General features: G+C 34.5%; 1 protein-coding gene across 1 annotated transcript in view; it reads right to left on the minus strand.

Annotated features, from left to right (window-relative positions):
- Positions 1–12346, minus strand: part of LOC120539463 (aldo-keto reductase family 1 member B1-like) — a 29264-nt gene that overhangs the window by 2611 nt on the left and 14307 nt on the right. The window contains exons 6-8 of the mRNA XM_039769537.1: positions 6932–7038; positions 6100–6181; positions 5069–5152 (exon numbers count right to left, since the gene is read on the minus strand). Coding sequence (XP_039625471.1) covers positions 5069–5152; positions 6100–6181; positions 6932–7038 — 273 coding nt within the window. The remainder of the gene's footprint in view (positions 1–5068; positions 5153–6099; positions 6182–6931; positions 7039–12346) is intronic.

Genomic DNA, 12346 nt, shown 5'->3' on the forward strand with positions numbered 1-12346 from the left:
CGCAGCACCTCTACGCTGCAAGGAGGGCTCCATCTGGCGGCCTGGAGGTATTGGCCCCTGTACATGGCCGGCCATATCTTACTATATATATATATATATATATATATATATATATATATATATATATATATATATATATATACTGTATATATATATACATACATATATATTTAGCCATTGCTTTACATGCTTAGCTTTTCTTATTATTCAGTTTTTATCTGTGGAGTTAGATCTCTTAAATAGATCTGAATACTGACAATTAATGATAAGTGGAAAGGACACAGATGCAAACAACACTAAATGCTAAGAGGGCAGCAGCTACTTTAGGTTTATCCGCTTGTATACGTATTATAAAATAATGGCTTAAACAACATGAATACTGAAAAATAACAAAATATTAAACAGAAAGATACAAATAATGAATTCATCCTTGTCTAGCATATGTAAATGCTGCTTAATCCAGTAATCGTTTAAAATTGTCAGTTTGTAACCTCTGCAGTAGCAAAAGAAAACACAGAAATAAGAAAATCACATCTTGCTAAATTAATGGAGGAGTTCAATTTAAAGAAGGCAAAAATCTGCAGCCTCAGGAGGTGGCTAGGACTGAACTTTGGAAACCCCTGTGCCTATAAGATCTGTGACGACTACAGTAGGCTTGGATCGATATACTTGATATCAAAATATGATTAGATATTTTGTTTTTATATTGACAGTTCTGTTCTATATGGAAATTTAGGTATTATATATTTTTTTAAATTAGAAAGTGTTCCTTAAATTAACTTTAAGCAGATTAGAAACAACAGATTTTATTCTGAATATGAAAGGGATGCTGTGAAATATGTGCGCAAGGAAAGGGATTTATGTGATGACACCGGTGAAAAGCAAAAGAATGCAATTAATAATCTTTTACACAGCAGGACATAAAAATAGTTAGGCTGCTGATCCTAGTACTGACATTTGTCAGCTGGGCAAAAAAGAAGTATTGAGACAATACTCAATAAAGCAAAATCTAGCAAATCTGAGGACTATACATCCTGCACAGCTCAGCTGACTATTAGTGCAAAGTCTTCAAGTAGATGGAAACCTTCTGCCTTGCAGGGTCTGTCAGACATACAGTTTTCATTTGCAAAAGTGACAAAATAGAAATGAAAATGGTATCAGATGGAAGGCTTACACAGATGCCGCTATCTGTTTTTGACCAAAGGTATACTCCTGTATCACAAAATTGAAAAAGGCTCATTCAAAGATGTGATTCATGCATTGAACGCCCAGTTCAAAGTGCTTGGTTGAGAATATTTCGATAAAACAGCTAACGAAATGTAAATTTAAGGGAAATGAAGAGTTTCACACATTAACTACAGATGTACCTGTTCCAGTTTAACCACAATGTGGATTTGTCTAATTCAGCATTTACTTGTTTTATTAAACCAGTTACAGAAAGTATCTCTAAAATGTATTGCTTTTTGTTAGGCTATTTTATTAAATTACTGTCTCTGTTAGGATATTTATATGCTGTCACGCATGTGCTTAGGAGGACCTCCTCACAAGCTCAGCTTGGGAATATACTAACCCACCATGCCACGCTATCATTGTTTTCTTCTTCTTTCCCCACAGTGCCAAGAAACCACCTGGTGAAGGCATTTAGCCCCACTCCTTTCAGTTCCTCTGTCATAAAAACCCTGGCATTGTCGAAGGTGGTGTCACTTTTGACCAGAACAGAACTCCGCTGAGAATGACAAAACCTCATCCTTGCGTTAGTTTCGATTCCCCACTGAAGGGCCTGTATCTACTAGCACTATTTCTGCCCTTTTCTTTCTTGTCTTTGGACACATAAAAGGGATGAACCCCAAAATAATCTTTACTCTGGCCTGAACTGTCATTCCTGCATCCTCCACAATGCGCATTTGTTTATTTTTGTTTTTCTCCCTCTCTCTCTATGACAAACTGTCACTCTAAAATGCTCCGTGGTCATTTAGCCTGATTTTAAAATAAAAAAAGTATCTTTTGTGTTTTGAATATTTTTAGAGTATGTGACATACTGTGCAAACTGTTAAAACATAAAGGGTTTTTTCCTTATGGCTGTGCAACCAAACCACATGATGGAAGATGTTTATTTAGCATGCCCTCCATGTGGTAAGTATGAAATACCGCAATCCTTTTCAAAAGTATGCTGTTATAATATCATATATACATATTACATACACTGTATACTATAGTAATTTTTGTAAATGAGACCTAAAAATAGTGCAAAATGTATTTTTAATGTCTTAATACTGTGATGGTAAGATCCTTCTTAACTCAATATTATAGATCTTTCCTCTTACAATTATCAACATTTAAAAATGTCAATATTGGCCCAATCCTAGTGACCACTGACATATGATGAGTGTTCAGTTTGGTTTTAATATAACAAACAATTTCTGGACCTTTGTTAATGTGTCTGTATACTATTACTTACTTTATTTTACAATGAAAGCAACAAGATACTGATCACCATGAGTAATGAAAAGTCTATCCAATTTTAAACATTTTTCAAACATCAACCTGTCAAAACAAACAAACTATGGTAGGACTGCCACTAAGAACTATTTTGTCAATGAATGAGTTGGTCACCTACTGCTTTGATTCAATAATTAATTGTGGGATTTAAAAAAATAAAATGTTGTGCAAAAATGCAAATATTGAATTACATAATTAAAAGTTTTAATCCTTGCACAATGCTGTTCTTCATAACAATAGAACATGCATGCTGCAAAATAACATTTGCCAAAAAAGTGCATCTTGTTACTAACTTTAAAGTCTAGGTTATGACTTTAAAGGTTATTGTCAGCAAAAGTTGACATTAAGGGGCAGAAATCTGAAAGCAATAACAAAGTGTGCTTAGGGTGACTCTGTGACTTCATCCTCTGTTTGGTAACAAAGATTACAAGATGAACTGAGTCTTGCTCATTTAATAGACTCCTTTTTCCTTGCAGTACAGTATCACATACTAAGTGACGCTACCATCAAAAGAAATATTCTGAAGAAGTTTACGTTGTTAACTCAGATTTTGCACTGCCTGTTAAGGATTTTAAGCTGCTAAAAGAAACAGAAGACAGCAACATTAAGAGCGCTATACCCCAAGTACAAGTGACAGAGCTATAACCATTACTCCAATGTGTTTTCTTTTTAGGTACTGCCACATTATCATTTCGCTCCTGAGCTATGTGAGCTCATTTTTAAGGATTTTGTAAGATATGGATTTCTTACCAGATATTAAGTTGAAATGACTCAATATCTTAGAAAGTGATTAATGTTACTCTTGGTCAATAAAGTGATGAACAAATATGTAACAAGCAAAATAATTGATAACAAAATTTAAAGAAAACTATTTTTTATCATCAATTATTTTCAACAACATTGATAATTTGTTGCAACAATACACTAAGCACAGTGCTTGTTTGTGAATGCTCCAGCTAGTTGTAGTTCAACTGAATCGCTCGTAATAATGTCATGGCTTGCTCTGCGTACTTGTGATATTGGAGTTGGTGTTGAGAATTCTTGACGCCTCTAAGAACCAGAGGGCATCCGTAGAGATGGTAAAGCCAGCTTAATCTGGTCATATGATCCAGGACAAAGAGATGCAAAGGTGAACCAGGAAAAAATAGACCAATTGTGTGAAATGGCAAGAGGAGGAACTCTGGCCTGCACAAGGTATAAAGTTTCTATTGAATGGCCTCTAAACGACTGATAATAGACTTAGATTTTTATGAAAGACAAAGTCTTGGGACTGTGTTCAAATAAAGTGAAAGTTATTTTAATTAAACTATGGGATGGCTTGGCTACTGTATAAGGCCAAGGTTCAAGCAATATTGACTCTCTCTTGTGTTTAAATCATTATCTCCCACCCATTTAATTTTCATGCCAGGTGAATGATACAGGCTAATTAAACAGTAAAATAAAAACAACTTTTTAATTCTTTCTTGAAAGTGTATTGACTACTTATTTAAAATTATTTACTTTATTCTCATTATGGGAAATTATATAAGATGGTTGAGAAAATGGATGAAGGGATGAATAGTTATACACTAATTGTTCAAATATGATTTAATGTTGTATTGTTACATGCTACTTTTTAATTTAAAAACCCGTGTTTTATCTTGGTAGAGTAATATACAGTAATACTCTACTTTCCCTTTTTGTATTATTGTGTAGCTTTCGTCAGAATGTCTCAAATCTCACAGACTAATAAACGTTTATATGGTATTGTAGTATATAACTCCTTCCCACCTTCCCTTCTACTTTTATAACCTCAGGCAATTAGGTGTAGTAACAGGAGTTATATTACACTTTAAATAATGTGTTATTGATAATATTCATAAATAATAATTATATTCAAAGTACATTTGAATATTGGCAACCATACAACCTGATAAATGCTGATGTGCAGTTACAGGCGGCAAACAGACTTGTTAGTGATTTAAGATGTCTCTAGTTAAGTCCTCATTTTTGGTTTCAGCTTTCTTCAGAAGAGGCCTGCCTGTCTCAATAAGGCTACTAAGCTGTGCTCGTCATTGTGTTTTCCTTTTCAGTTCATGGTGTGTGAGATAGTCTTTCATCAGTTTGGTAAGAGAGAGAGATGGGTAAAGGATGCAAATTTTTAGATTTTCTGTCCAACCCCTACAGCTAATAGGGCGTCATGGTACTTAAAGGTTTCTGATACAAGCCAATTCCAAACAGCTATACTTCAGACCAATGGAGCACAGTATACCTTCACACCTGCCTACAAAACAATTTGTTAAGATAAAGCTTGCCAGGTTGGTAGACTGGCTTTCCTGTGGGGACTGACTGAGATAATCCTGAAGAGAAACACTTGTCAAACTTGTTCGAAGCACTTCTCCTAACCCTGTCGTACAATTACAATGAACTGGTTCTTAACCATCAAACCACTGCTGTTCTTATCGATGATAGACATTAGTGTTATAAGTTACAAATAAAGACATACAAAATATTTATCAACTTATATGGAAAATTTTAAATCAAAACAACCTGTCAACAAAATCAGGGCAACAAACTGTACTGAGCTTACCTTGAAATTTTCTGCAATGCGACTAGGAGTCACAGATTTTGGAATGACAACAACATTTCTTTGAATGTGGAAGCGAATCAGAACCTACATAAAAAGATACCACTGTGTCAATGAAAATACAATAAAAAAATTGTATTCCAAGGAGATGACAGAACCCATTTGCTGGTGAAAAGGTATAAATACACACAGTAAGCATGGTAAGCAGTAAGAATAGTGAGTACAGTATTAAAATGAAGGCACTCAGATAATTTATATAGTCAGGTACATTGGAATTCATAACTTGGAAATGATAAAGCATACACCTGTATCCAGCCACAGTAACCCAAACGATAGAACAGTCAAGATTAAAAAAAAAGTATCTTCCAAAATAACTCAAATAACTAGAAGGCAAAGGCTAAAAGAAAATTTCAGTGTCTTTGAATATGATTTGTGCATGGTTCAGTAAAGATATTTTTGTCAACTATAAATATTTACTTCTCAAAGACTGCCTTGTTCCAGTCATCACTCCAAAGCAGATGTCCAAGATTGAAGATTTATCCAGAAATGTATTATTTATGGAAGATATCCGAAAAAGGATGTGCCTCAAGTATTTCTCATAAAATTGTGTATATCACACATGAGATAAAATCTATGTTCATCTAAGGCCAAACCACAATTTTCTGGTACAAATAAAAAATATGTAAAATAAGGTAAGTAAGACAAATGACCCAACTGTTTCTCTACAATAGTGGTGATATACTTATGCTTTGGTTGTGATTTTACAGAAATTAAAAAGAATGGTGCCAGGTATGGGTGAGTCTTAGAGGGAAATCTGTTCCAGTGTGCCAAAGACTCGATTAAAACCATATAACACCACTAGCTATACTAGCCAAATGCCTTTGGAGTGGGACAGCCCTCAGGACTCAGGATAGTTACATGAAGTCACATAGATAAATATGTATTCTCCTCACAGAATGTATGGGGATTTGAAAATAGCTGCTCTTCATGCTACATAGACTTTAAAATGATGGCTTTTTGATCAGAATATATACCTGTGCTGAACTTTTTTTATGTTTTTGAGCAATGGCCTTGATTTTAGGATCCTGCAGTAAGGAAGGGTCTTCTGGTTTTGCCCTACAAAAATTCAAAAGAAAATACAAGTTTGTGCACATTTTCATTTTAGCCTCTTTGAATGTTTAAAGAAGTCAGAAAAAAATAATAGAGATGTGGAGAGTACATATTTCAGAGGAAAAGTTGCAGCTGTATGATGAACAAGCTCAGAACTTGTTTCTAAAAGGTAAGATTTCACTACAAGAATGAAAGAAGTAATGTTCATTTTATGTGAGTCACAAAATAATTATATTACTATTTCAACACTTAGTTTTACAGAAAGAGGTTCTGTTCAGGAAGATAATAGCAAAAGTTGTTAAGTGAAGAAAACTGGAACACTGCGTTTACTAAGTTAGTTTTGCTATTATATCAGTGGTATTTTTATAAAATGAGCTACTACCCTAATTTAACCATAATTTCACCCTAACGGCTGTTTCTGCAAACAAGCAAGATAGTTCAACAGAGCAGGTGTGAGACTGGGCAAGAGAGTAAAGAAATGTATATTATGTGCAATTTTCACTGTTTGCATAATTAAAATTGTATGCATTCAGTGAAGCATTCATGCAATGTATAAAAGTCAAAACTGTGATATATCTTGAAAACCTGAAATACTCTATAGAACAGAATATAGCAAAATTTAAGAAGTATACTTGTGTTAGTAAATGCAATCAAAAATCATGACTGCTGGCTGCCAGCTGGTATTTTGTTAGGTCAGGAAAGGAACAGTGACAATGGAAAAAGTAGCTAGGTCATCAAAAGAAAGTGATTTATTACCATGGTCTATCTGGTGAAGCCAGAGGGCTGTACGCTGTGACACAAATCCCCTTTGACTGGCAGTAGTTGATCAGTTTCTCTTGTGTCAGATATGGATGACACTCAACCTTGAAAAATAAAACACATAGTATTCTCAGAAACTGTTTAATCCAGTTCAGGGTGGCAGCCAGGGCCTATGTGGGCAGTATTTGGCAAAAAGCTAGAATCAGACCAGGACGGCCTGTCATTCCAACACAAGGCCACGAATACCAATAACTGCATCCATCATGAGACCAATTCATAGTCGCCAGTTACCTCACCTTTGGGAAATATAGGAATAACACGGGAGTGCTCAGATTAAACCGATACTACCACAGGAAGAATGTGCAATTCAACACTGATGAACAGCCAGGATGCTGGACCTATAAAGGACCAAAACTTGTGATACCATACTGAATACATTGAAATATATATTCCTTTAATTAGACCAACAACAAGGTCAATTAACTCGGAACACTGTAAATGAAAAAACAATTATTTGTTATATAGCATTGTTCTCTGTGAATTAAGATATTTACGACTACTAAAATCTTACTGCTTCTACATATTATGTTTTAGTAGGGTCTAACATTGTAGGTATTCCTTGTTACTTACTTCCATGACAGCATGTCTAACTAGCCAGTTTTGTCATTTGAGCTGTCAACAGTCAAATATCATGTCTTGTATGGTGTTGTTTGATTTTGTAAAAGAACAAAACAAGAATAATATTCATGCACCCATTATATTTTCTAAAGATGCATTTTCCATTACAACATTGCAGAGACAGGTAAATTACCCAGACACCATTGGTGCAAGAGAGAACAGGAAAGGGTACAGACACATACAGAGAAGTACATACATCCATATTCACTCAACCATGACAATTTATATTCACTAGCCATCCATACATCCATGCACATTTTGATCTCATCTATTTCATTACATGATGATAGGGCTCCAACAAAAGGTACAAGACAGGAACAAAACATGTCCATCTTATGACCTTGGCCTAACAAGAGTCACCAATTAAACTATCATACATATAAACTGGAAATACACAAAGAAAACTCACATGGGTGTGGGGAGAATGACAGTGAATTAAAATTGAACACAAATCCCACTCTGAAACTAATCATTTGTAAATCATGACATTCAAGAGGTTTAACATTTTTAGAAACAACTTCATGTTATCATTCTTCCTAACAGACTAACTGTGTAGTGCAGCACTGATTCACAAGTCTATTCCAGCAAGAATCTAAATGTGTTTAGGAACAACAGAAATCTTTACTTAAACCCGTAAGTCCAAGAAACAAAGACGTAAAAGCATAATATTTTCAAACCCACTTAATCCAATTCAGGGTCATGGAGGATTAGATCTTGTATAGGGGTTAAATAATGAATTTTACATTATGAGGTAATAAAACTAGTAAAATTGAATTTGTGTGGTGGGAATATAAGAACATAGAATTATTTAGATATGATATAACTTTTAAGTGAATAAAATTAAACAAGAACATAGAGCTCATAGGTAATGTTAGCATTAATTTTTGTAAAGTATAAATATTTACTTCTCAGATACTGCCTTGTTTCAGCCATCATTCCAGAGCAGCTGTCCAAGATTGAAGAAAATATTAACATTTGAATAGTTTCCGGATTTAACCAGAAATATGTTTTTATGGAAAGTATACAAAAAAGAATGTGCCTCAAATATTTCTCATAAGGGTGTGTACATTGCACATGAGATAAAATCTATGTTAATCTAAGGCTAAACCACAAATTTCTGGTACAAATAAAAAATCTGTAAAATAAGGTAAGTAAGACAAATGACTCCGCTGTTTCTCCACAACAGTGGTGATATATTTATGTTTTGGTTGTGCTTTTTCAGAAACTAAAAAGAATGGTGTCAGATAGTTACATGAAGTCACATATATATATATGTATTCTCCTCACAGAATAAATGGGGACTTGAAAATAGCTGCTCTTCATGCTACATAGACTTTACAATGATGGCTTTTTGATCAGAATATATACCTGTGCTGAAGTTTTTTTTATATATATTTAAGCAGTGGCCTTCATTTTAGGATCCTGCATTAAGGAAGGGTCTTCTGGTTTTGCCCTGTGCAAATTCCAAAAGAAAATACAAGTTTGTCCACATCTTCATTTTAGCCCCTTTGAATGTTTAAAGTAATCAGAAAAAAATAAGAGAAATGTGGAGAGTATAATATAATACACTAGCCATGTGCGCCCAACTACGTTGCGCGTGTTTAAGTTGTGTGTTTGAAGGGCTCCGTGTTTAAACGCGGCTGCCAGTCGTGAACTGGGCCCTTCATCGCACAGCATTATGATTTTTTAATAAGGGAAACAAAATTACAGAAGAAAACTCTTGGACATTGATTCAATAGGAACGGTCTACTTGGAATCACTGCCCGAATCGTAATTATGTGGTGGTGTAGGAGCATTTCTGCTTCTGTCCATTCGCAGTCCGTCTTGTTTTCACGATGCTGTTGTTTCCTCTCACGATCTCTTCTCAACCTTTCTCCAATCTCGTAGGTTGCTTTGTGGCAATTTAAAGAGTAAGGCAATATACACGGAGCAATGGTTATAAAAGGGGGACACATAGGTATCCAGGCTCTTTAAAGCATAAATAGGGATCACTTCACTGACATGTGAGCAAGTCACGGTACAACTCTTAGACGCGCTGCACTCGCTGGCTACAACGTAACAATAATAATTTCTGGAACGTGCTGTTACATTGTCATTCATTTTACCCACTGTCTTTCTTTCATTCATATGTTACGTAGGCACGTACTTTTTTCTTCGGCAATCTCATTCTCTAACGAGGCCTCAGGAGCTAACCAGCGTAACACTGTCCACCACCCCTTTCGTTATTCCGGCACATTGTTGACATCCGTGAGTAACAGCAACGTACTAAACTGGAAGGTGGTCTACGCATGCGTGGAATTCGCGGACAAACAAAGATCAAGATGAAAATGACGATTATATATAAAGATTAGTTAATTTAAAGCACAACAATTTGTTTAGTTTGAATGTCTGTGTTTTGAGGTGTGACTGGACTACTACAGTCTTCAGTAGTATAAGCCTGGAGGAGATTCTTAATGCAATGCCTATGTTTTAGCTGTCTCTCCACTGCCATCTAGTGCTTCTTCTTCTAATTCATTCGCAGACAAACAAAGATCAAGATCCAAATGAAGATTATATATAGAGACTAGCAGAATACCCGCGCTTCGCAGCGGAGAAGTAGTGTGTTAAAGAAGTTATGAAAAAGAAAAGCAAACATTTTAAAAATAACGTAAGATGATTGTTAATGTAATTGTTTTGTCATTGATATGAGTGTTGTTGTCATATCTATCTATTTATATATATATATATATATATATATATATATATATATATATATATATATATATATAGCAAAATACCTGATTGGCAGCGGAGAAGTAAAAAGAAAAGGAAACATTTTAATAATAACGTAACATGATTGACAATGTAATTGTTTTGTCATTGTCATGAGTGTTGCTATATATATATATATATATATATATATATATATATATATATATACACACATCTATACACATACATATATACAGTTATATATATATACATATACACACATACATATATATACATATACATATATACACATACTGTATATATACACACACACATATATACATACTGTATATACAACATATACATATCTACATATATACTGTATATACACATATATATACAAATCTACATATATATATTAGGGTGGGACTCGATTAAAAAATTAATCCAATTAATTAGAGGCTGTGTAAGAATTAATCTTGATTAATCGTATGTAATTACACGTAAATTTGCCCCAAATTGCAAATGTTTTTTTTTTAATTTAAAACGGTTTTAGTGGGCGACAGAATCAAATAATAGACATGGACATGAATATTGTAAACTGAAGCTGTTTTAATTTCTGAAAAAAAGCTTTTAAACTGCATTTGAATTCAAAACAGAAACAAAAATATCATCCCTGGTTAAAATTGGGCAGACTTAAAAATAAAGTGGTAGTTTAAGTACTTTAAGTACATTTTCAGAATAGTATTGTCTTTAAATAATAATAACCAAAATTTCAACATAAAGTGCAGTTTTCTTCTTAAAAAATAAGTCAGAAACATAAAAGGTAATTTGACCAGCTTACTCTTTAAACTCTGAGTAACATTAGCCAAAATTATTTTGTACATTAGGCTAAAACAGTGTGATCATTGAACATTTTGTAATTAGATGTATTTAGAATTACTAACGGTCACGGAAGTCCAATGATCCCCAGTAAGAGCCACAAAGTCTGCTTTCTGTAATGCATCTAATTTTGCTTGCTTTTCAGTGTGCACAAAACCATGCTTTTATCAAGGCTTCGCTCGGGTAGTCGAAATGATCAGTCGTAGGAACACACTTTATTCCGACTCTAACTTTTGTAGCTGTGATGTGTGCATCAGTGTAATGGATGTACCAGGAAATCATGCATTGACAAAAGTTCCCGTTTGCTTGGAATTGAAAGTGTGATTAAATGCGTTATTTTTTAACGCGTTATGGAGTACATGCATCGAAGCTTCTCAGCTGTGCTTGTGCTAAGAAAGGGAAAATTTTAAAAATAACGTAACATGATTCTGCGTTAACCTAATATTTTTTCATACGTCCCAAACCAAGGAGATGCGAAGGTAAAATGAATCGGTAGCGCGCGTACATAGTCAGTACACCCTCTCGGGAATCAACTCAATGTCGGCGTTAGAGGCGAAGACTCTACAATTAGCCACAGCGTGTGGCTTGTCTATGCTAAAGTATGTATTGTAGATCGGGTATATATATACATTTATATATATATATACCGTGTACCGCAGCGGAGAAGTAGAAGTTATGAAAAGAAAAGGGAACATTTTAAAAATAACGTAACATGATTGTCAATATACAGTAATTGTTTTGTGAGTGTTATTGAATGTTGCTGTCATCAAGGATTTGATTATCATTATTTCTTTCAATCAGGCTCGTATTTGTAGGATGTGTTCAAGTTACATTCCGTGTTTGTCAATCGTTGTAAAGATAAGAGGTTTCATTCATCGATTAGTTCCTTACTGCATCAATAAACAGCTCGTCTTCCTCTTTATCTGAGACGTGACAAACTGCATGCACGTTTTTTTTACGCTGTCTTCCTTTAGCAGGACATTCACTTTTTCCACCGTGTGCTTTGTTTCCGCAGTAGCTGCACTTATGAATATGATTGTATGTATAAGACGCTTCATATTTTTTTGCTGCCTTCTCAATTGTGTAATTCGGTTTTTGTTCAGCACTCTTTGGAACTGTTGCTTTTTGTCTGCACATTGCGTCAGTTCACGTGAGCCGCTT

This window comes from Polypterus senegalus, chromosome 11 (genome assembly GCF_016835505.1).
Source record: "Polypterus senegalus isolate Bchr_013 chromosome 11, ASM1683550v1, whole genome shotgun sequence".
In the NCBI taxonomy this organism is placed as follows: domain Eukaryota; kingdom Metazoa; phylum Chordata; class Cladistia; order Polypteriformes; family Polypteridae; genus Polypterus; species Polypterus senegalus.